The sequence below is a fragment of the Phocoena sinus genome, chromosome 2 (assembly GCF_008692025.1).
Source record: "Phocoena sinus isolate mPhoSin1 chromosome 2, mPhoSin1.pri, whole genome shotgun sequence".
NCBI classification, from domain to species: domain Eukaryota; kingdom Metazoa; phylum Chordata; class Mammalia; order Artiodactyla; family Phocoenidae; genus Phocoena; species Phocoena sinus.
The window spans coordinates 18,341,851-18,368,327 of NC_045764.1; the positions used below are offsets into that span (position 1 = coordinate 18,341,851).

General features: G+C 38.6%; 1 protein-coding gene across 3 annotated transcripts in view; it reads right to left on the bottom strand.

Moving 5' to 3' along the window:
• The window catches only part of CUL2 (cullin 2), an 82,250-nt gene that overhangs the window by 31,446 nt on the left and 24,327 nt on the right, over positions 1-26,477 (bottom strand). For all 3 annotated transcript variants that reach the window (XM_032623723.1, XM_032623722.1, XM_032623720.1), the window contains exons 4-6: positions 19,465-19,559; positions 13,235-13,340; positions 8,480-8,562 (exon numbers count right to left, since the gene is read on the bottom strand). In XM_032623723.1, the coding sequence (XP_032479614.1) occupies positions 8,480-8,562; positions 13,235-13,340; positions 19,465-19,559 (284 nt within the window). The remainder of the gene's footprint in view (positions 1-8,479; positions 8,563-13,234; positions 13,341-19,464; positions 19,560-26,477) is intronic.

Genomic DNA, 26,477 nt, shown 5'->3' on the forward strand with positions numbered 1-26,477 from the left:
GGTTTGTGATGGTCTTTAAAAGTTAGGTTGGAACTCTCAAAAGTCCTGATTCTGATATGCGACAATGGGTAAATTAATCTCTTGGTGAAACTCCCATTCACCCCCTATGATTAAAATGAGAATATGGTTCCAACAAATTAAATGCAGCCTCCTGCTCTCACTCCAAATCTGAGAAGTGACAGGAAGGATACTTTTTAACACTCCATTGTTGGCTGTAGCCCTTGGACCTGTAGAAATTGAAAAAAAGAGAATGAAGACTAGACAGCACAGAAAAACAAAATTACGGACCAAAATGCACAAGAGAAAGAACTGCTAAAGGGAGGGGGTGGAAGATAGTGAAGGAGGACAGGCAAGAAGTGGTGTTACTGAAAGCGGGCTGGCACAAAACCAGCAAGGTCATCAGCAGACTAGCTGCTCTGCGTGTCCCTGCAGGAGCAGTGAGTGTGGTGCCACGAGGAAGGGAAGTGCCTGCGCCCAGACTGCTCCAGACTGCGCCAGACTGCCCCCAGACTGTGCCCAGACTGTTCCAGACTGTGGCCAGACTGCACCCAGACTGCGGCCAGACTGCACCCACACTGCTCCCAGACTGCAGCCAAACTGCTCCAGACTGTGGCCAGACTGCCCCCAGACTGCTCCCAGATTGCACCAAACTGCCCCCAGACTGCACCAAACTGCGGCCAAACTGCTCCAGACTGCTCCCAACTGCGCCAAACTGCTCCCAGATTGCACCAGACTGCTCCGGACTGCACCCTGACTGCTCCCAGACTACCCCCAGGCTGCGCCAGACTGAGCCCAGACTGAGCTAGACTGCCCCCAGGCTGCTCCAGACTGCACCCAGACTGCGCCAGACTGCACCAGACTGTGCCCAGACTGCTTGACCCCAACCCGAGAGCACCTCAGGAGGCACTGGAAAATCAAGGAAACAGTTCACCTTCAGACTGGCAAGTCTTGATGAGTAGTAGAGAAATGGGTTCCCATACTGTGCCTTTGGAAGAACAGGTACTTTACAGAGGGCAACATTAATTCTAAATGCACATACTCTATGGCTCCAAACATCTGCACCTATGCATGACAGAACCCAGAGTTGTAGTAATGGAAAAGGTGGAAACAAGCTAATAGACATTACTAGGAGAAGAGTTTAAAAAATGAGGTAGAGCCATACCAAATATTATATAGAGTTTAGGAAGAATGAGGAAGATCTCTACGTACAAACATAGAAAAATTATCAAGATATAAAACTGAATTTTAAAAGAAGTACGTCATAAATGATTTTCAGAAGTTAGAAAAAAAGAAAAAATTCTATACTTAAGAAAACAGAACAATATTCTGTATTGTATTCTGTATCATATTTATTTCTCTACATAGATATAAAAATTCATAGGAAACGGTTTGAAAAGACAGTTAACCGAATGATAACAGGGATTACCTCTGTGGAGAGGAAGATTGAGGAAAGGATCTGGAACACTCAAAGGTTTTCAAGAATGCATGTACATGTCATTTGTGTATTTGGAACTAAGTTTTTCACTGAGTAGCTGGTACCAGGTCTGGGGAAGAAAATGTACAAGATAAGCCTGGAATACACTGACATACTAGATAGCAAGAAAGTTATCAATGATGACTAGGGTCACTTCAAAAAGGCTCTGGCACCAACTAACCAAAGAGAGGCTATTTAAACTTTAATAAAGTTAGACAATGAATAGGAACAAGTCAAATATATTTAAGTCTATAAGTTTCATCACAGTATGTTGAAAAAAAAAAGCTAATTGGCCACTTTTTGAACATGACAGCAAACCAACTCATTATCCTGACAACTCGGTAAAGAAAAGAAAAGAAACAAGCAGTTATTTCACCTTTCCTATATGATAACCAAATAGTAGATAAGGGTAAGAATATTTTTATAAAATTTTTCAAGTTAAAAAATGAAAACCAAATGACAGAATTAAGGTGACATTTTTTTACAAACCCCAATATACTAAAAGATGTCAGCATTTAGCATCAGTGGCTGCTTACATCAAAAAAAGAGTGAAAAATCAGACATTACCAAAGAACAAAATATCTTTGGTTTTGCCGGCAAGAACCAACCTGAGTCTGAGTAAAACACTGAACTGCCAATTTATAGGAAACAGAGGACAAAGAAACACGTATAAATGGGCCTCATGCATGCAATCACCAAAATCCAGACAGTGGTAAAATCTAAAGATCAAATGGCTAGGATTCATGAACAAATAAGTTACAAGTTAAAAAAAAAAAAGGGATGGAGGAGAAACCTATTGATTAAAAGATGTGTTAGATTAGAAGTCTGGGCACAGTCTGGTGCAGTCTGGAGCAGTCTGGGGGCAGTTTGGCGCAGTCTGGTGCAGTCTGGGTGCAGTCTGGAGCAGTCTGGGGGCAGTATGGCACAGTTTGGGGGCAGTCTGAGTGCAGTCTGGGAGCAGTCAGGGCGCAGTCTGGCGCAGCCCGGGTGCAGTCTGGAGCAGTCTGGGGGCAGTTTGGCACAGTTTGGGGGCAGTCTGGGTGCAGTCTGGGAGCAGTCAGGGTGCAGTCTGGAGCAGTCTGGGGGCAGTTTGGTGCAGTCTGGTGAAGTCTGGGTGCAGTCTGGAGCAGTCTGGGGGCAGTTTGGTGCAGTCTGGGTGCAGTCTGGAGCAGTCTGGGGGCAGTTTGGCACAGTTTGGGGGCAGTCTGGGTGCAGTCTGGGAGCAGTCAGGGTACAGTCTGGAGCAGTCTGGCGCAGTCTGGGCGCAGTCTAGCTCAGTCTAGCTCAGTCTGGGCACAGTCTAGAGCAGGTTTTTTTAGGATAGACAAGACTAAACTACAGAGTCTAGGAATGCACACATGGGTGAAAAAACCATAAGGAGGGCTTCCCTGGTGGCGCAGTGGTTGCGCGTCTGCTTGCCGATGCAGGGGACACAGGTTCGTGCCCCGGTCTGGGAAGATCCCACATGCCGCGGAGCGGCTGGGCCCGTGAGCCATGGCCGCTGAGCCTGCGCGTCCGGAGCCTGTGCTCCGCAACGGGAGAGGCCACAACAGTGAGAGGCCCGCGTATCAAAAAAAAAAAAAAAAAAAAAAAAACCATAAGGAAATAGAAGAAAGTGATTGCCTCAAAAGTTGGGTAGTGGTTACTATGGGAGAAAGGGAGGGGATGGGACACACACAAGGGTCTCAGGGGAGGCTGGCATGGTTCTAGTCCTTAACCTGGGTGGCAGTAACAAGCACATTCACCTTATAATAATTCATTAAGCTGTACATTTGTGTTGTATGGCCTCCTGTATCTATATTTAATTTTACACTAAATGATACACACACACAGCAAAATCCCCAAAAGTCCAAAAGAAAACTGTTATAACAATATTAATATGTGACAGAATACGGAAAAAGAGCACAAGATAGATAAAGTTACTACATAACAATAAAAACAATTAACCATGAACAGAATAATCCTGGTATTTATTCAACTAACAACAGAGCCTCAAAATTCATAAAACAAAAACTAACAACGGCACCGATGAAAATCCATAAATCTAAAATGAGCTGGGAAATTTAAAACATCTCTCAGAAACTGAGATACAAAAGAATAAAAACTACTACATTAAATTTTATTTATTTATTTTGTTTGTTTGTTTGTTTGTTTTTGCTGTACGCGGGCTTCTCACTGTTGTGGCCTCTCCCGTTGCGGAGCACAGGCTCTGGACGCACAGGCTCAGCGGCCATGGCTCACAGGCCCAGCCACTCTGCGGCATGTGGGATCCTCCCGGACCGGGACACTAACCCGTGACCCCTGCATCGGCAGGCGAACTCTCAACCACTGCGCCACCAGGGAAGCCCTAAATTTTATTTTTATCCAAGATATTTTTCCTCAATGAAATCTATAATTTCTTAACAGTTAAGAAATAGAATAACAAACGTATGAACATGCCAGAGAAAACACAAATCAGCCATAGCAGCCTATGTTATAGATTGTTCCTAATTCAAAGGCGAAGAAAGAATTTTATTTATAGTTTTTATTTTGGGGTTTCTCTGGTGGCACAGTGGTTAAGAATCCACCTGCCAATGCAAGGGACATGGGTTCGAGCCCTGATCCGGGAAAATCCCACAGGCCACGGAGCAACTAAGCCTGTGCGCCACAACTACTGAGCCCAGGCACCACAACTACTGAAGCCCGCACGCCTAGAGCCTGTGCTCCGCAATAAGAGAAGCCACTGCAATGAGAAGCCCGCCCACCGCAACGAAGAGTAGACCCAATTCACCGCGACTAGAGAGAAAGCCCGTGCACAGCAACTAAGACCCAATGCAGCCAAAAATAAATAAATAAAATAAATTTTAAAAAAAATTTTTAAACTTAAAGTTTCTACTTTTCAAAGTAGTTCAAAGACTACTTGACACTAGAAAGTTAACTGTGGAGCTACTGGAAAAAAGGAAAGCAATTCTGAATCCATTTAGCATTAAAAAGTCTATGTTTTCTACAGTATCTTTAAGCATCTAAGCAAATCCTTTTACCTGCATTTAAAAATGTATCTACTTTCTTCTCTCTAATTTCATATTCTTACACTGTAACATTTAGATCCACAAAGTTACAGCATTTTATTTATTAAAATTAAAAACAATGTTAGGTTGTTACTACGCTGAAAGCCCCAATTGGCAATTCTACTATTTTATTATAAAAGACAAGTTATTATATGAATAGAATTACTTTTATCTTTCCTTAGTGAAGCAGACACTGTGAAAAACATGCAGATACACAACCTATGACTACATCACTTGTATCTTTCTTCCTTATATAGGAGGAGCACTTTTACTTTTGGATTATCAATTAAATTTTATGTGTACAGATTTCATGATACCATGAAAAAAAATTAAACAATTGTTTCATTGACTCTCTTAAGCAAACAAAAAAATTCTGCAACCTACATTCCACTTTTAAATCTTCACTGAAACAGTTTCTCTAAAATGCATGAAGCTGGGATTATTCCTGTAGCGTTTATATACCTCAAAAGAAGCCACCTTTATAGAATACAATTAATCAAAAAAAGAGCCTGGACCTAGTCTGTACCTTAAACGCAGAGGATACATGGTCGTTTAGCCTTTTACGTCACTTTATGTTGCTGTCTTGTTTTCCTGCCTGTGACCTTTTTAGACTGTCTTTTCTGATCTACAGAAACCCCACTCCACCCAATACAACTTTTTTCAAAAGTCATGAAATTGTATTACAGTTTACTGAGCATTTCAGCATTCATACCTAGTAAGAATTTTCACTTAGCAGAACATTTTGATTTCACAAGAAAAAGTCCTCCATTAGCTTGACAGATAACTTTACCTCTTTCAAGGCTGAGATGGCCCTCAACTTTGTGAAATCTTCCAAGAAGATCAACACACTACCTGTGAGTTGGGGAATTTTTATGATCTGTATATTTCTCTTACAATAAGAAAATGAAGGACAGTTCTATGTGTGATTCTATACAAAAACTCCTAGAGATGAAGGTGATGGTGCAGCATAAAATATACCTCTGCACAACCAAAGTTACATTAGGAACTACTCTTTTCCTAAAGGTGCTAACCAAATTAATTCATCTACTGATGAAGCTAAGAGCACACAGTGAAAAGATGGAAAAAGTATATTACTTGGGTAAAATAAAGAACAATTAACTGAGGTAGGGATTATCTAACCCAAGTTGTAGGAAAAGAGCTGTATCAATAGTATCAGATAAGCACCTGAGTGGTGGAAGCAAGCATTTTAGCTAAAGGACAAGTGCTTAAGAATCACAGGGCTAAACAAACGTAAAACCCTGGGAACAGTTTTAAAGCAGCAGTATCTAAAAAATGTTGACGTCCAAGGGTAAACAGTGTACCAAGTACTAAATATATTTAAGAACTAGGAAAGACACATCTTTTCTTTTAGTAACTCTTGGCTATTATGATAAAAAATAACCTCTCAGACTACATTAAATAATGTTAGCACTAAGGGAGACCTATCTAGGCAGGAATAAAACCACGTCTGTTAGGGATTGCCGGCATGTCATTTGTCCTTGCTCTGAAATCTTTTCACTGTATAATCCTCTCCACTTCATCTCACCTTTTTCAATCTACTTTTCCCAGTGCTCTGGGCAATTTACCACTCTCTCATCATGCTTTATTGTCACCCTATCTGTCCACACACATGACAAAGAGTAAATAGATGTTAAAGCAATGTAGCAGAAAGACCCAAATTGGAAGCTTAAAGACATGGAGTCTCTTTCCGACCTACATCAAGTTCAGTAAGTCATTTTTCCTTATTGAAGTTCAATTTGCTTACTTATAAATAAAACCTGCCTGGCCTCCTTGAGATCAAATAAAGAAAATACGTGTGAAAACACTAGAATACTCAAAGCATTATAAAACCAAAATATATTCATCATTAAGCTTAAGTACTGGAGCCAGGAGTGGAAGAAACATTCTGTGGATTGAAATGACAGGCATAATGGATTTAGAGTTAAAAATTCCAGATTTGAATCTCTGGAATTAAGAAGATGGGAGCTGAATAGAGCAACACAACTGTAAAATGGTAAACTGTACCAATCACCTAGGGTGAAGATTAAATGGGATTCACACGTAAAGTTTTTAGATCACTGCTTGGTACACAGTTTCCATATTTTATTATTATTATTAAGCCTTAGTACCCTTAGCTGTAAAATGTAAGATAATACCTACCTAACAGAGTAGACATAAAAAATAAATGAGATATTAGTAAAGCATGTTGAATAATACTTTAATGGAAACTGATTTTAACAACAAAACCAAAACAAGTTGCCCTAATGTCTCTAAACATATAGTCCCTATGTCTTTTCCAGAATTAGTACCCTACTGTTGTATTATTTTTCTCAGTTATATTTTCTTTAATTTTTCATAAAATTCATTTTTAACAAGCTAACAATCACACTTAAGGAAAATTTACTAGGTTGGATCAAAATTATATTAAAAGAGACATTTCGGGGCTTCCCTGGTGGTGCAGTGGTTGGGAGTCTGCCTGCCAATGCAGGGGACACGGGTTCGCGCCCTGGTCTGGGAAGACCCCACATGCCACGGAGCGACTGGGCCTGTGAGCCACAACTACTGAGTCTGCGCATCTGGAGCCTGTGCTCCGCAACAAGAGAGGCCGCGGTAGTGAGAGGCCCACACACCGCGATGAAGAGTGGCCCCCGCTTGCCACAACTAGAGAAAGCCCTCGCACAGAAACGAAGACCCAACACAGCCATAAATAAATAAAATTCTTTTTTTTTAAAAAAAAGAGACATTTCATTAAAAGTGCATTTAGAAAATTATAACAACATTTTCATTATACTTTTAATGTAAAATAGCTGAATTCTAAGTCAAGAAGAAAGCTAATATTTCTTAGCAAAGGAAATTATACTAGAGCCTGTAACTCTCGTTGGACGTGTTCTTTTAGTCAGTCATAGTTCAGTGGAGAAAGAGGAAGGAAGAAAACTGTTCCACCCTACTGCTTCACTACTGACTTTCCTCTCTCTCATCACCTTTGGAAACAGTAGAATCATGAAAAGTGTGAGTGACAATTTTTAAAACCAAGTTACTAACTCCTACCTCATATTTTCTATTTGGTGTTAACATTAATTATTAAAATAGTCTCTCCTTTTATGGCTTTTTTCCTTAAGCTCTTATTTCTTATTAGGAGCCCCATAGTAAGAACAACGCTCTGCTTTTTTCCTCACATAGAAAACTCCATATTTGGGTCTTCTTAATGAAAGCAGTTTCAGAGGGAGTGGCCATTATCACACAGCAATTCACTGGTCTACAGCATTCCTTTCACAGTAGTTCCAGTCACCTAAAATTTATCTGTGTGAGCGATTTCAGTTTCGGATTCCCCAGAGCTGAGGTCTAGTAAGAATCTTCTAGGCCAGAGCTGACCAAGAATGTTCTACTCTGGACTCCACAGGATAACTTACTTGGTGCCAAACATTATTCACACAGCAGTTAGGTAAAGAGTCAACCACTCACTATTGTAAAGCAATTATACCCCAATAAAGATGTTAAAAAAAAAAAAAAAAAAGAGTCAACCACTCTGGGCCATGAGGACAGTGGGAAGCCCTTTTCTCATAAATTTACCTCACAAGTTAACTGATTATTAAGGTGACCAACAACTGGAAGAATCTGTTTTCCTGAGTAGGTTATTGTCATCAGGGTTTCAGCTGAGAATATGTTCAAACAACTCAGCACTGCCTACAAGATCCAAGATGTTTCAGGATTACAAAACAAGTCACTTCCTTCAGGGACTTATTTATTTACTAAGCATATTAGGTCATAGTGAAATCTGCCCCCCAAAACCAAAAGATTATAAAACGATTTTAAAATATTGGCATTAGAATGGAAAATGAGGCTTGTTACAGTAAAATGAGGCCTATGTGCAGTTGACAGCCATGCAACCGTTCACTATTTTAGACCATTTCAAACAGCAAATTAAAACTGACTCAGGAAGATCAATGTCAGTACTCACTTTTTGATTTCTCGGAGCAGCATTCGGATGAGGATGGTCTGAAGTGGTTCAACCATCAATTTCCTCCACATATCCAATGCTAGCTGCCAGGAAAAATGAAAATCATCAAGGCTGAATTACTCAGTATTTGATTTAAACATTTGTTCAAGACTTCTTTTAAAAGTAAAAACACCCATCAAATGAAGTATTTGTAACTCTACTTCAAAATTCAAATAAAAATTGAATATAAGGAAAATAAATTTCTAATTTAAAATGACAATGACTATCATATCAGACTTGTACAAACACCAGAATTAAGCTTTTATCATTAATTGAAAATCTTACAGAAATAACTGATTTTTATAAAACCTTAATTTATTGATTGTTAAATGCCCAATATTAGGGAAGGGCTATAGACACCAAAACTATAATGGAAACAAAGGAGTTATGTTAAATAAAATAATGTGATTTGGCTGTTGGCTGGTTTTTGAAATCATAACACCTCTCATACAAACATAAAAGTTAATTTAAAGAATAATAAAATAAACATATCTGTATTCAACAATTTAAGAAATACGACTTCACCATTACTGTTGCCCCAAATGTCCTCCTCCTTTCTTTCCCCTCAGAGATTATCACTATCCTGCGTTTTGTGTTAAATCATTCCCTTCCTTACAGCTCTACCAAGTGTGTAACTATCCCCATATGATATTTTTGAAGTTGACTATTTCTTTTTTTTTTTGGCCGCACCACGTGGCATGTGGGATCTTAGTTCCTCAACCAAGTATCAAACCTGTGCCCCCTGCAATGGAAGCGCAGAGTCCTAACCACTGGACCACCAGGGAAGTCCTGAAGTTGACTGTTTCTGACCTTGATAACAAAATCACATTGTATGCTCTTCTATGTATGATTTTTGTTTTGGTTTGTTTTGTTTGTTGTTATTTTTAAATTTTATTTATTTTTTGTTATCTTTTAATCTTATTTCTTATGTATAATTTTTTAACTGTAACTTTGTTATTGAAATCCAACCAAATTGATAGAGTTTATAGTTCAATCACTGGCATTGCTATATAGTATCCTCTTGTATGAAGACACTATGATCAGCTTTTACTTTCTACTGCTGATGACACTGTTTGTGATCCCAGCTTTTGCCACTGAGAACACTGCGGCTGTGTCTGTATTCACCTTCTGGTGGTCATAAGCAAGCGGTTCCCTGACACACACCTACGAGTGGAGACGCTGGCCGACAGGAGCAGGCACGCGTGCAGCTTTACTAAACAAAGCCAAGTGGTTTTCCACTTTACACTTGAAGCCAACATCCTGACAACAACTGCTACTGCCAGGCTCTGGTCAGACTCTGCCAATGTGATGGACATAAAATGGACCTCCTTCACGTTTTAACTGGCAATTTCCTGAATAAGGCTGAGCATCTTTTTATGATTTTTGTGCATTTCAGTTTTCTTTTTTCTCTGTAAACTGTCCATTCATCTCTTTTGCCCATTATTCCATTAATGTTTGTCTTGTTCTCAATGCGACCTCGTAGTTCTTTATATATCGTGGAAATTAATCCCTTGACAGTTTTACATATCGCACTTTGTCATAGTTTGTGACTTGACTTTTGAATTTCTTTACAGCATTTTTTAAGTAAAAATATATTATATTTTAATGTGCTCAAATTTATCAATCTTTTCCGTTATTGTTTGCATTCTTGTGTCTTTTAAGAACTCTTTCGCTCCCTAAGGTCAACCTTGAGGAGCTATGTGTCGTCCTATGCTGCCTTCCAAAGTTTTCAAGTTTTGCCTTCACACGAAAGCCTTTAAACTCCAATAAATTTTTCTCATACAGAGTACAAGTTATTCCAGTATCAAAAACTGATTGCTCCTAAAAAAAAAAAAATTGATTTCTCCTGTTTCCAACGTAGCTGCATCCACACAGGTATGATTCTGTTTTCAGCCTCTCTACTGTTTCCCTGGGATAACTTTTTTCTGATCCACTGGTAATTTTATAAAAATAAGTAAAAGCATCTGTTTTCCCACAAGGAACAATCTTCAGGTTTTGCATTCTTTTTCTTTTTAATTAGCACAAAGAAGATAATACATAAGAAAATGGGATTTTATAGCTGTAGCAGGAGGGCAAACTGGTAAAGCCTTTGAAAGGCAAGGTGGCAGGGCTATCAAAGTTCAGGCTGTGCTTTGACCCAGAAAATCCACTTCCCGGTACTCACTCCATGAAAATTTCTGCTCATGTACCAGCAGATATATACACAAATATAACTCCATGATTGTAAGATTTCTGTTTACTTTACTCATTACCATATTCCCAGCATATAGTACAGTGTCTAGCACACAGAGGGATTCAAAAAATATTTAATAAGTGAACAAATGAACAATGATGCTCACACAGTATTGTTTGTGACAACAAAAAAATGAAAACTGAGGGGAATAGTTTAATAAATAATTAATAATTATTTGATATCCCTACTTGTTAAACAAAAGGCAAGAAATACAAGTTGCAGAATTTTATGTATGCTCGAATGTCAAAACTATTATGTATGTATATATATATTTATATGTAAATGCACAGGTAAAATTCTGAAAAGATATAAATCTAATTGTTTATAGTGATTTCCTCTGGGAAGAGGAGTGGGCACAACAGTGTTAGTGATAAGGAACGATTACAAAATAAAACATTCACTTATAATCCTACAAACTAAAGCAACTGCTATTAAGATTCTGGTATTTCCCACTGATCTGTTTCCCTACATCCTTTCCCCTCTACAGCTTTATTCCTATTAAACATATAATGTTGTGTCCAAATGTTTTCAAAAACCATTGTCCCCTTTGTTAATGCTTCTATTAACTGTTTTCTACTAATTTATCCCTTTGCTTACTTTCATAACAAAATCATATTGTATATAGTCTTCTATGTGTGATTTTTATTGGATATTGGAAATTTAGACTGTTAGCCCATTAGTCACCCTTATTAATGACTGCAAGGAATACTTTTAAACATTTAAACTGTTTTTTCTGTATTAGTTTTGCAGTACAAATTACCAGACGTGGGATTACCTGGTCAACAGGTATTGCACATTTTAAAGTCTACTTTAAATTGATAAATTTATTGATAAATTTGATTGATAAATTTCTTTCTAAAAGAGTTATTCTAATTTAAATTTCTACTAATGCTGCATCTTAGTTGTTTATTTCCTTCACTGACACCCATCAAAATTTTTTTTTTTTGCGGTACACAGGCCTCTCACTGTTGTGGCCTCTCCCGCTGCAGAGCACAGGCTCCGGACGCGCAGGCTCAGCGGCCATGGCTCACGGGCCCAGCCGCTCCGCGGCATGTGGGATCCTTCCGGACCGGGGCACGAACCCGTGTCCCCTGCATCGGCAGGCGGACTCCCAACCACTGCGCCACCAGGGAAGCCCCCCATCAAAATTTAACATTAATTTCTCTACTTTGTTGGCATCTGCTTCCCCATGAGGAGAGCGGACCTTCTGTCTGTTCACCATTGTATCCCCGATGTCTGGCTACTCGATAAATATGTACGACATGAATAAAAAAACACTGCACTAGGGCCTCCCTGGTGGCGCAGTGCTTGAGAATCTGCCTGTTAATGCAGGGGACACGGGTTCGATCCCTGGTCTGGGAAGATCCCACATGCCGCGGAGCAACTAGGCCCATGAGCCACAACTACTGAGCCTGCGCGTCTGGAGCCTGTGCTCCGCAACAAGAGAGGCCACGACAGTGAGAGGCCCACGCACTGCGATGAAGAGTGGCCCCCGCTTGCCACAACTAGAGAAAGCTCTCGCACAGAAACGAAGACCCAACACAGCCAAAAATAAATAAATAAATTTTTAAAAAAACACCACACCAGAGTATTTCTTGCATAGTCAGTATATGTTTTATATATTATTATAATTTTCCACATTTAAATCTGAACTGTACCTCAAAAATTTGAGTGAATTGGTTGAACTGCACACTTTATTGTTTTACTCTGAATTTCTTTACTTTGTTTTTTTTTTTTTGCGGTACGCGGGCCTCTCACTGTTGTGGCCTCTCCCATTGCGGAGCACAGGCTCCGGACGTGCAGGCTCAGCGGCCATGGCTCACGGGCCCAGCTGCTCCACGGCATGTGGGATCTTCCTGGACCGGGGCACGAACCCACGTCCCCAGCATTGGCAGGCGGACTCTCAACCACTGCGCCACCAGGGAAGCCCTCTTTAATTACTTTTTAAAGTTAAAATAAATTTGTTGCACCCACAAATTTGTGTTTCCTCTCTTTTAGGTTCTCTTTTAAGTCCATGTCCTTCACACTTTTCAACCATAAGAGTCTCAACATTTTCTAAATACTTTTTATGAGATTTTTCATACAGCAGAACTATTAACCTTCTGTCATTCATCCATCATTAATTTAACTATTAAAATAATACTCATCACATCTTTTCTGTTCATCTCATCTATCTGAAGATTCTTAGGAAATCATAACAGTATTTCATTTACTTAACATTCAGGATATTTTTTTTTTCCCCCTTTGGCCACGCAGCTTTCAGGAACTTAGTTCCCCGACAAGGGATCGAACCCACGTCCCCCTGCATTGGAAGCACAGAGTCTTAACCACTGGACCGCCAGGGAATTATTCCCTAGGATGTTTTAAATCTTGACAATTTTAAGATAGTCCACTCAGTGTCCTTAAGAAAAGGACAGTGAGTCAAATTTCCTCAGTATATAAGAACGCTCTTATGTTTGCCAGTCATTTAAAGAATGTCCTACCTCTCCTATTTCCATAAGTGGTTCATTCATATCTACACCACCATAACCATACTGAAGGTCAGCTTCTGTCAATTTATTCTTTTTAATAAACTGGGTGTTGAGATACCTGAAAAACAAATACAATATCAATAGACACTGTCAAAATCAGTAGGAAAACAAGTAACGTGCAACTTTAGAGCAATAATTTTAGGGTTATAATCAACTGTAGAATAGTTCAGTAATACATCCGAAAGAAACTAATTATATATAAATTAGAAATATAATTTTTAAAAAAGATAAAAATTACCAGCCCAACTCCCTTTGCTAGGCCCTAAGAGACAAAGAGTAAGACCTCTAGAGTAGCAAAAAAAAAAAAAAAAAAACCCTATTACCACAGTCTCACTTAAAAAAACTCAGGGGTTTTGTTCTAAAACTTTCCAATACTCTTATAGCCCAACAGCTCCTATCCAAGGGTCAACCCTCTACAGTCTAATTTGCTCATTCCCGGATTCTTCTTGTTAAATAAGCCAAGTTCACTTTGCAAAGAATTAAACAGAAAATGGTTAAAAGATCAAAGTCAAGAAAGTTCTCTATATTTTATCACCATTAAATACATAACTTTTCATTTTTAAACAAACAAACAAAAAAATCACAATCAGTAGGTAAGAAAATGCAATAGATTGTTACAGACAGTAAGAAGTATGGGCAAAACTGACAGATTCAAGATCACTTTGTCTACCAGGGGTAAACAGCTTTATAAAGAAAGACTGATAACTATGATGAACTCTAAGAACTACTAAGATGAATAAAGAGTTCTAAGATTAAATAAAATGTGTACAAAGGCATGTAATATTCAAGCATCACTTTTCACCATCCCAGATTTCACCACAAGGCCTCTAATGCTCACCACCTAAAACTATTCATTTGACGGCTTCTGCCAAGGTGAAAATAGCTATTGACAATACAAGTATTTAGGCAACAACCACAAAATCTCTGTATTAAAACACACACTTTCCCACGTTCACTGAAAGGTCTGCTGAATGTTCAGACAACTGAAACTGCAAGCAAAGAAAACAAAAATTTCAACTGCATAACTCCACTGACAATCCTAGCAGACGATGAAAAATAATGAAAAAAGCGCTACGGCCGCCACCACTTACACAAGTTCCCTCCCACATTCACTCACTTCCAGCTCTGGACTCCAGGGCTTACAACCTTGGTGCCCCATGTGACATTTTAGTCTCTTCTGTCCACTGGTTACAAAGCCATTTCCTTCAAAATATCATTTAGCTTTCCCTTCCATTCTCACTGTAACCCTAATAATTTCCTGCTGTGCTTCCACTACGCCTTCCAGCTGAGAAAAGGGGAACAGGACTGAGACGGAAGCAGGAGCTGGAGAGAAACGGCTGCTTCACCTGAAACAGCTTCCCTGGGGTAGGGCATTTCACCTCTGGCCTCTGTCACTCTGGTCTCGGCTCAAACACACCTCTCTCAGGCCTGACCTGACCCCAAACCAAACTAACCTTCACTTCCCACCCCCAATGAAGTAACTATCTAATACATAACTGTTTTCTTCACAGCACTTGCTACAATGAGAAATAATCCTGTTCTTTTCTTTGTCTACTGGTTTGGTACATCCACCTCCTCTCTAGAATGTGAGGTCTGGCAGACAGTGTCCAGAACAGTGGCAGGCAGACAGGCAGTCCTCGAAAAATACTTCTCCGAATTACGAAATGAATAAACGGGTAACGTTCCAGCAGCACGGATGGCAAAAGCTAACATTAGAACACAAACTTGGAAAAGCAGCCTGGAGGCAGATCATAAAAGCATGAATGTCAGGAAATAAAAGTAATCACTGACACTTATGGAGCGCCTATCGTGTGTCAGAGACAGGTGTAAGCATTGCAGCTGGCTGAATACTAGGAGGTAGATATATGGGGTACTATTAGGATCCTCATTTTACGTGTAAGAAAATTGCAGCTTAGACAGCTTAAAGAACTCGGCAAAGGTCCATCAGCTACTAAGTGGCAGAGCTGGGCCAGAAAACTCACGAGGTCTCCCACTCTCATTCAGCAAGTACTGACCAAGTGCGTACTGCATGCCAGGTACGACAAGGCACTGAGGATAGAAAAACGAAAAACAAAAATGTAGTCTCTGCCCAGAGAGCTTACCCATCTGGTAGGACATAAAAACATAAACAAATGTAACATTTCAACAGTGCAAAGTGCTGAGTAGGGGGAACTTAGTCATATCTGCACCATTACATGTGCCTTTCTATAAGACCCTTTGCTCCAAACCATTCCTTTTCTGGTCACTGTACCATGGCCATCCCAGTAATCCTACCTAAAACATTAGCATCACTTACCTCATCCTTCCATTTACCTCCTTTAATCAGCTGGTCCTCCTGTCCTCTCACACTATTCCTCACCTCCTCCCATTAATTTCCTTTTCACTTTCAATGCCATCCGTTGACTCTCTGCTTGGATCATGTGCAACGTTCTCATGACTGATCTCTATTTCCCATTTCTGGCATATCCAATTTACCTAAAAATTTTGCTTTCAGGATATCAACTCCCTATTCAGAAGCCTACAGCAGCCCCCTTATTCCTATACAGTAAGTGTAAACTTCTCAGCGTAGGAGTTTGCTGACTCTGAAGAGTAGCTGCTAGATCTGCAGAAGTCTGGATTCACTAGAGATCTGTGTGTATATTCCACAGCCAATACACTGTTTTAGTGGAGCTTTATACATTTTATATCTGATAGGACAAGTCACTATTCTCTTTCCCGCATGGAATAAATTTTACACTAACTTTCATCATCTATATTCTTCTCATTACAGATTTCTACTCTTGACAGTTTAAGCTTGATAGAGAAGCTTTTAAAATAATTTATAGATATGATTTAAAATGTAAGTAGCATAATTTTTCACTTTGATTCAGACGCCATTCTTAATTTCTAAGTCACTGTAGTATTTTACAATCAGATTTATTAACCACACATTTGTTTTTTAATAAAGATATATATTCTAGGAAATCGTAAAGTAAAATAGCTTTCAATAATTTCTTTAAATAGTCGATACTCTACCACACAGTCAATACCTGACTGTTCCGCTCAGGTCTAACTCACGCAGTAGTACATGTTTTTATAATTTATTCTGGCAACAAAGTGATTGATAAGTATCCTTTGCTTTTCTGGAGTATCAGCAGTAACACAACAGTATTAACTAACAAGAACTAATAGCCTAAGGTAACTGTGAAGCCTCTAAGAAATCAGGCATTTCAATCTACCTTTAAAAAAATCCATTATCAGAACTGTTCCCATACTAACACCTACTGGATTTCAAGAGTCATTAGCTCTCAAGGTAATACTTTAAGTACCCCACTTCAAGGGCCCGCAGGGCCTAAACAGAGACGTAGCAGCAGGAAAGGTGGCGGAGGAGCATCATTATTTTTCTTTAAAATTGGAATCCTTAAGTCACCTATGCTAATGCATATCCATCTTATAAATCAATCAGAGTAAAGAAAAGGCTAGAAATTACTTCAAAACAATAATACTGAAAAATGCTTTGAAATAAAACTGATTTTTTCCCTTTACATTTCTTCACACAGATTTCCTTATAGACTAAGATTAATAACAAGAGATAGCCTGGATAACCTACTACCCAACAAGCAAAGACTATCAAGCAGTTTTTATCTAATTATCTAGTTTTTATACTAATTACAGTTTTTATCTAATTATCTAATCAAATGTGCCCTCTATGAGAAGGATCTCACCACCCAGTCTACCAATATAATTAAATAAATCAGTCACATGAAGCCAACCCCACAGAGGTCAAACAAAACACTCTATAAGTGAATCCCATGAGCCACTGGTTCTAAGTCTTTACTACAGACAGTGGAATGTTACTAAGTGATTTTGGACGGTGATCAAATTTGCACTTGAGAAGTTTACTAAATAGAATAAATTAGAAATCAAAGGCTGGGAGACTGGTTACAGGGATGTTATCAATAACAGTCCAGGTCAGAAACAATAAAAAGCTTGAACTACAATACTATATAATAGCACTGCAAAGGAAATAATAAATTTAAGAGACATTTGGAGGATTTGACCAAGAGGTGTCAGGTAGAGAGGATAACCCTAGGTGAAGGATAACTGAGACTTCCGGCATATACATGTGGATGTCCAGGACTACCATTAACCAAGATGAGTATTACTGGGGCAGCGTGTGTGTAAAAAATAACAAGCTCAGTTGTGAACATCTGCAGTAGTACGATGTACCCACGGAACATCCTGGAGGTACAGGCAGCTAGGTAAGAATATTCCTCTGAAACTTAGACCACCTTCAATAAACATTTATTTTGGTGGTTATCAATATATAGGTTGTAGCTAAAACCAGGAGTAATAGAGATCATCCTAGAAAGAATGCAGAGTGTAGCTAAAGGATGAGAATAGAACCTATGTAAGTGACTACAATGACTCTCTAGAATGAGGCTAGGTAGAATGAAGAAGTTAAATGGATTTATTCAGACTGATCTGGGTTTAAATTCTGCCCTTGTAATTTTTCCAGCTCAGGGACCTTGACCTCTCTGACCCTTAGTTTTCCTCCATTGTAAAAAACCAACTACCCCATATGGCTTTATATATACACATACGTATGTGTATATATCATATATATTGCCAAATTTAATAAAAGCTCTTCAACAGTACCAATTTAATAGTACTACTTTCAATAATACCAATTTGATTTTGGTAAAGAGAGGTGCAAGAGAACCAAGAGAACGGTGCCCCAGAAAACTAAGAAAGAATAGAAAAACAACTTGAATCTTTACTGAAGTATCTCAGCTAACGAGGGATCCACTGCACAGCACACAGTCGAAGCACTCTGTTTTGTCATCCATATACCAGTGGCCCCAGCTTCTTAGCAGTGACAAAAACACACGTGTGCTCTCACTCTGATGCTTAAAACTCCCCCCGCTCTCCCCCACGGTTTAGCTAAGGAATTCTTAAAGTTCTATTTATGACTAGGCCACTTTGGTGGATGGAGGGGGGAAATCAAATGTCAGGATGTTTAATGGATGGCAGACATGTTCTGTAAAAGCCAAAGCCCCAGCAAACCTTGCCCATGTCAGCAATTGCTGGTTTCTGGTTTTATTATATTTTGCTCTTCTAAGAGGAAACAGAACTACTGGCCATTTAGAAGTGAGTTCCAGTTTCTAACATAGCCAGCTTACATCTAGTAAAGTCCAGTGTTGTTATAAAAACCAAAGGGAATACGAACCAGTAAAGCAAAGCACAGACACACCAAGGCGACCATGCCTTGGTCCCATGCACCTGTGCAGGAAACACTTTGAGACCTAGCTCTACTCCTCTTCTCCAGCAAGAAACTGAGGCAGGGGTTCATCTGTGGCCCAAGCCACAATGCACAGGGCAAAATTATCACTGTAACCATCACAGGCCACAAGGCCCAGGTGCTTAACAGCACTATACCCTATTTATCCACTGTCCTTCAACAAATGGGTCTCTGCCTGTGTACCCAGGTACTGTACTTATTTCCACTGTCTACGTGAATGAGTTAGAGAGGACCAGCCCAGGGTGCCACAGGAACATACATGAGCGGCAGTTAACACCAAAGATCTAAGCAGGAGACTGAGGCAAGGAGAGGGGAGTTCAGAGCTGGGAATGGGAACTAGTCATTCAGGGAAAGGAAGAAAAGCAATCCAGACAGACAGAATAGCACAAGGAAAGGCGGGATGATATGAGACCACAAGGCATCACAACACTGCCAGTAATTCAGTACGTCTAGAGCAAAGGGCGGGAGAACGTCAAGAGAAAACTGCCAGTTACTTCCATGAAACATAAAATGCTGAACCCTACAGTCAAACAAGAGCGTGCTGGAGGGGGGCACAAGCTTAGATTTACTAAATGTTTCATCCAAGCTGAAGTTTCACTTCGGATCTGTCAAGATTTAATGTGTGTTACACAGTCCCAGACAACTGAAGAAACAGCTATGCCATCAAATACAGTTTTAGTTTTCACAGAATAAGTTTCCATACACTGCCTGGCTCCCAAATACCCACATGACCCACACTACAGACCTTTCCCCATAGCAGAGAAAAGTCCATACATCAGGTAATGCTTTAGTTCTGCTCATTTTCATTGGTAGTAGGTAGTAAAAACAAACAAAAAACTCCTGCAATTACCAAATGCAGGCAATACTGTTTAGACTGCCGAGAGTCTAAAAGTGTACTTACCTATACAAACAGTCCATATAGTCTGCACCCTTGCTGTATTCCTCCCAGTACCTATGATACATAACAAGTACTTGTTCTTCAGACTCCAGAACTCTCTAGAAAAAGAAAAAAATATTTTTTACTCAGAAAGCACTAATCATTTTCATTTGTAAGCTATGAAATTTATCAAAAACTAATGTTCTTAAATAAGTGACATAATTCAAGCACTATATATTATATTTACAAATTACATTCTTATTTTTAACTACCTTTAGTAACAATTAAAGAGCTAGAAAAAAAAATGTGAATCTTAGATATGAAAGTGAAGCGTCCATACTAGAGAGTAAATGTTTCATTCTCTAAGATAAAAAAACAAAATATAATGGTTTGATGCTGTTCTTTGGGCTAGAATATTAGATCAGATTAAAACAGAATGTAATTCTATTGTGTTTCCTCACGTCCATCACTTTTGATCAGCCTGCAGTTATGTCATCACCTCATATTATTCACTATTGTGAAAAAGACTACTTATGAAAATTGACACATTTTCCATATTCCCCAAATAAGTTATTTTATATTTATTTAATAAAAACCTACTATTTTTTGAAAAATGAAAATCAAACTGAAATCTGAGGGCTGATGTTTAAAAAGTTAATTTTAGGGCTTCCCTGGTGGCGCAGTGGTTGAGAGTCCACCTGCCGATGCAGGGGACACGGGTTCGTGCCCCGGTCCGGGAAGATCCCACATGCTGCGGAGCGCCTGGGCCCGTGAGCCATGGCCGCTGAGCCTGTGCCTCCGGAGCCTGTGCTCCGCAACGGGAGAGGCCACAACAGTGAGAGGCCTGCGTACCGCAAAATAAATAAATTAATTAATTAATTTAAAAAAAAAAAAAAAAAAAAAGTTAATTTTAATGGAAATCCAGTCTAACAATAAAAATCCACTGGACAGGACAGACGTTCCCGAGGCCACCGCTGCTCTTACTTCAGTTCTTCCATCAACCGTCCGCGTGACCTTAGGCAAGACATGACCTCAACACTCATCCAATTAACTCTTGATGAAAGCTATGCTTTTAAACTTGGAGTTTTACCAATTAAGTCTCAGGATGATAGGAATAGCCTATAAATAGTACTTTTTTGCCTATCATATGGTAAATAAATTAAAAATCGCAACCACTATTAATAATGCTGGGGAATAGGGCCCACTTAGGAACTACTGCTACTGGTTGGATAGAATATAAATCTAGGAACAATTTCTTACTACGGTTGTTCCTCAACATCAGTGGGGAATTGTTTCCAGGACCCCACCATGGATACCAAAATCCGCAGGTGCTCAAGTCCCTACAGCCGGGCCTCCATATCCACCAATTCGGAACACAGAGATATGGAGGGAAATGTTCATGACTTATGATCCAGTAATTCCACATCTAGGGACTTACCCTATAAAAAAACTTGGTAACACAACAATAACTTAGCTACAAGGGTGTTCATGGAAGTATTGTTTATAATCACAACTTTATGAACTGGAAATAATCTATATGCCCAGCAATATAGGAATATTTAAACAAATCACAGTATCTCCACAAAATGAAAAACTTTACAATCACTGCCAGAATTACAAAAGTCTATTTAATGACAAAGAAAGAGACCTACAATATTATTAAAAGCAAAAAGCACATTATAAAGTATACAACATGACTTCATTTTCTAATAAAAAATGGAAGTCTACACAAAACAAAAATATGCAAAAGACATATATCAAATTATATTTTTGTTAATATGTATCAAAAAAAGATATATTTAAAAATAGATATATCAAAAGTATTAACAGTGGTTAATTCCGGAGGTATGTTATGGGTGATGTTTATTTTCTTTTTCCTTATCAGTATGTTCTAAATGATCTACAACATAATGCAATACTTTAGTAATTTACAAAGTTCTCACAGGTGAAACTTTTCAGTTCTGTTGGCTATATTAACAATTTACTTTGTCATCTACATAATAGCCAACTTCTTTTTTTGTCACTGGACTTGAGAGAAAATATGGTATACAATTATATAAGTATTCTAAACTTTCATAAAACTACTTCACAATTGTAATTTTTCAATCACACAATTATACCAATGTTAATTTCTTGGTTTTAATAATTGTACCACTGTTATGCAAGATGTTAATATTATGAAGCTGGGTAAAAAGTATTTGAGAAGTCTTTGTATTATTTTTGCAACTTTTCTATAAGCTTAAAATTATTTCAAAATAAAAGGTTTTTAAAAATCACACTTACAACCTATGCTAAAACATAAAATAGCAAAATTTATAAATGACTCACACAGTTATCTAGTATATTATAACCAAAGCTAACCAGCTCACAACAGCAGAACTTTAACTTGAAAACTAACATAGGAAAAATGTTAAGACTAAGTTAAATTACTTGTCATTAAAACCACTTTCATAAACTGATAAATGCACATACTAGAATGCTAAAATGTATCTGCCATATAAAATAAAAAGTAGAGCATTTCCTGCAAATCAAAAACAGAATGAGCTATAACCTCACACCTGTCAGAATGGTTATCATCAAAAGTCAAGAAACAGGACTTCCCTGGTGGCGCAGTGGTTAAGAATCTGCCTGACAATGCAGGGGACACGGGTTCGAGTCCTGGTCCGGGAAGATCCCACTTGCCATGGAGCAACTAAACCCGTGTGCCACAACTACTGAGCCTGTGAGCCGCAACTACTGAGCCCACGTGCCACAAATACTGAAGCCCACGCGCCTAGAGCCCGTGCTCCACAACAAGAGAAGTCACCACAATGAGAAGCCCATGCACCACAACGAAGAGTAGCTCCCGCTCGCCGCAACTAGAGAAAGCCTGTGTGCAGCAACGAAGACCCAACGTAGCCAAAAATAAATAAATAAATAAAGTCAAGAAATAGCGAGTGCTGGCAAGGATCTATAGAAAAGGGAACCCTCATGCACTACTGATGGGACTGTAAACTGGTGCAGCCACTATGGAAAACAGGGTGTTCCTCAAAAAATTAAAAACAGAACTACCATGTGAGCCAGCAATTCCACTCCTGGGTATTTACCTGAAGAAAAAGAAAACACTAATTCAAAAAGATACATGCACTGCAATGTTCATAGCAGTTATAGCAGCATTACTTACAAATAGCCAAGATACATAAGCAACCTAAGTGTCCAACAATAGACAAATGGATAAAGAAGATGTGGTATATATATATATACAATGGGATATTACTCAGCCATATAAAGAATGAAATCTCGCCATTTAAAACAACATGGATGAACCCAGAGGGTATCATGCTAAGTGAAATAAGTCACACAGAGAAAGACAAATACCGCATCATCTCACTCATATGTGTAATCTGAAAAACAAACAAACTAGCAAAACAAAACAGACACAGACTCAGAGATACAGAGAACAAACAGGTGGTTGCCAGAGGGGAGAAGGTTGGAGTAGGGGGCCAAAAAGGTGAAAGGGATTAAGAGGTACAAACTTCCAGTTAGAAAATAAATAAGTCATGGGGATGTAACGTAGAGTGCAAGGAATATGGTCAATAATATTGTAATAACTTTGTATAAGGACAGATGGTAACTAGACTTAATTTGGTGATCATTTCATAATGTATGTAAATGTTGAATCACTATGTAGTTCACGTGAAACAAAATATTGTATGTCAACTATATTCCAATGAAAAGAAAATAAACAGATAAAATCGGCTCTGAAAATCTGAGCTTACAAAATATTGTATGTCAACTATATTTCAATGAAAACAAAATAAAATAAACAGATAGATAAAATAGGCTTTGAAAAACTGAGCTTTTCTTCAAATGTTATAAGGGAAATATCACAGGATCAATTGTGCTCTACTTATGGGTTATTACCATTTGAAAAAGATCTACTCCTAGTCATGTACAGGGTTAGACATATTATTACACAGACTGTGTTACTTTATCTCCATTTTACAGATAAAGGAACATGAAGTTCAATCTACAAGGTAGGTTAGGTGAGTTGTCCAGGGTCACAGGGCTAACAAAAGGTAGTCAAGCTTCCACAGACTTAGAGAAGGAACTTATGGTTACCAGGGGGGAAGGATGGGGGAAAGGGATAGTTAGGGAGTATGGGATAGACATGTACACACTGATATAATTAAAATGGATAACCTTTCACTATTCCGGTTCTTTTGTGTTTCCATACAAATTGTAAAATTCTTTGTTCTAATTCTGCGAAGAATGCCATTGGTAGTTTGATAGGGATTGCACTGAATCTGTAGATTGCTTTGGGTCATTTTCACAATACTGATTCTTCCAAGAACATGGTATATTTTTCCATCTGTTTATGTCATCTTTGATTTCTTTCATCAGTGTTTTATAGTTTTCTGAGTACAAGTCTTTCACCTCCTTAAGTAGGTTTATTCCTAGGTATTTTATTCTTTTTGTTGCAATGGTAAATGGTAGTGTTTCCTTAATTTCTCTTTCTGAGTTTTCATTGTTAGTATATAGGAATGCCTAGTATATAGAGATTTCTGTGCATTCATTTTGTATCCTGCAACCTTACCAAATTCATTGATTAGTTCTAGTAGTTTTCTGGTGGCATCTTTAGGATTTTTTATGTATAGTATCATGTCATCTGCGAACAGTGACAGTTTTACTTCTTCTTTTCCAATTTGTATTCCTTTTATTTCTTTTTCTTCTCTGATTGCCGTGGCTAGGACTTCCAAAACTATGTTGAATAAGAGTGGCAGGAGTGGACATCCTTGTCTCGTTGCTGATCTTAGTGGAAACGCTTTCAGTTTTTCACCATTGAGCATGATGATTACTGTGGGTTTGCCATATATGGCCTTTATTATGCTGAGGTAGGTTCCCTCTATGCCCATTTTCTGGAGAGTTTTTATCATAAATAGGTGTTGAATTTTGTCAAAAGCTTTTCCTGCATCTATTGAGATGATCGTATGGTTTTTATTCCTTAATTTGTTAATTTGGTGTATCACATTGATTGATTTGTGTATATTGAAGAATCCTTGCACTCCTGGGATAAATTCCACTTGATCATGGTGTATGATCCTTTTAATATGTTGTTGGATTCTGTTTGCTAGTATTTTGTTCAGGATTTTTGCATCTATGTTCATCAGTGATATTGGTCTACAATTTTCTTTTTTGTGATATTTTTCTGGTTTTGTTATCAGGGTGATGGTGGCTTCGTATAGCCAAAGCAATCTTGAGAAAGAAAAACGGAGCTGGAAGAATCAGGCTCCCCAACTTCAAACTATACTATAAAGCTACAGTAATCAAGACAGTATGGTACTGGCACAAAAACAGAAATATAGATCAATGGAACAGGATAGAAAGCTCAGAGATGAACACATGCACATACGGTCACCTAATTTACGACAAAGGAGGCAAAGATATACAATGGAGGAAAGTCAGTCTCTTCAATAAGTGGTGGTGGGAAAAGTGGACAGCTACATGTAAAAGAATGAAATTAGAATACTACCTAACACCATACACAAAAATAAACTCCAAATGGGTTAAAGACCTAAATGTAAGATCGGATACTATAAAACTCTTAGAGGAAAATACAGGAAAAACACTCTTTGACATAAACCACAGCAAGATCTTTTTTTGACCCACCTCCTAGAGTAATGAAAAAACAAAAATAAACAAATGGGACCTAATTAAAAGCTTTTGCACAGCAAAGTAAACCATAAACTGGACGAAAAGACAACCCTCAGAATGGGAGAAAATATTTGTAAATGAAACAACAGACAAAGGATTAGTCTCCAAACTATACAAACAGCTCATGGAGCTCAATATCAAAAGAGCAAGCAACCCAATTAAGAAATGGGCAGAAGACCTATATAGACATTTCACCAAAGAAGACATACAGATAACCAAAAGGCACATGAAAAGATGCCCAACATCACTAACTATTAGAGAAATGCAAATCAAAACTACAATGAGGTATCACCTCACACTGGTCAGAATGGCCCTTATCAAAAAATCTAGAAACAATAAATGCTGGAGAGGGTGTGGAGAAAAGGGAACCCTCCTGCACTGTTGGTGGGAATGTGAATTGATACAGCCACAATGGAGAACAGTACGGAGGTTCCTTAAAAAACTAAAAATAGAACTACCATATGACCCAGCAATCCCACTACTGGGCATATACCCTGAGAAAACCATAATTCAAAAAGAGACATGTACTCCAGTGTTCACCGCAGCACTATTTACAACAGCCAGGACATGGAAGCAACCTAAGTGTCCATCGACAGATGAATGGATAAAGAAGATGTGGCACATATATACAATGGAATACTACTCAACCATAAAAAGAAATGAAATTGAGTTATCTGTAGTGAGGTGGATGGACCTAGAGCCTGTCATACAGAGTGAAGTTAGTCAGGAAGAGAAAAACAAATACCATATGTTAACGCATATATATGGAATTTTTTTAAAAAATGGTACTGATGAACCTAGTGGCAGGGCAGGAATAAAGATGCAGACATAGAGAATGGACTTGAGGACACACCATTGGGGGAGGGGGAAGCTGGGGTGAAGCAAGAGTAGCATCGACATATATATACATACTACCAAATGTAAAACAGATAGCTAGTGGGAAGCAGCAGCATAGCACAGGGAGATCAGCTCGGCGCTTTGCGATGACCTAGAGGGGTGGGATAGGGAGAATGGGAGGGAGACACAAGAGGGAGGGGATATGGGGATATACGTATGCATATGGCTGATTCACTTTGTTGTACAACTGTAACTAACACAGCATTGTGAAGCAATTATACTCCAATAAAGATGTATAAAATAAATAAAATAAATGGATAACCAACAGGGACCTACTGTATAGTGCACGGAACTCTACTCAATGTTATATGACAGCCTGGACGGGAGGGGAGTTTGGAGGAGAATGGATACATGTATATGTATGGCTGAGTCGCTTTGCTGTGTACCTGAAACTATCACAACATTGTTAATTGGCTATACTCCAATATAAAATAAAAAGTTTTAAA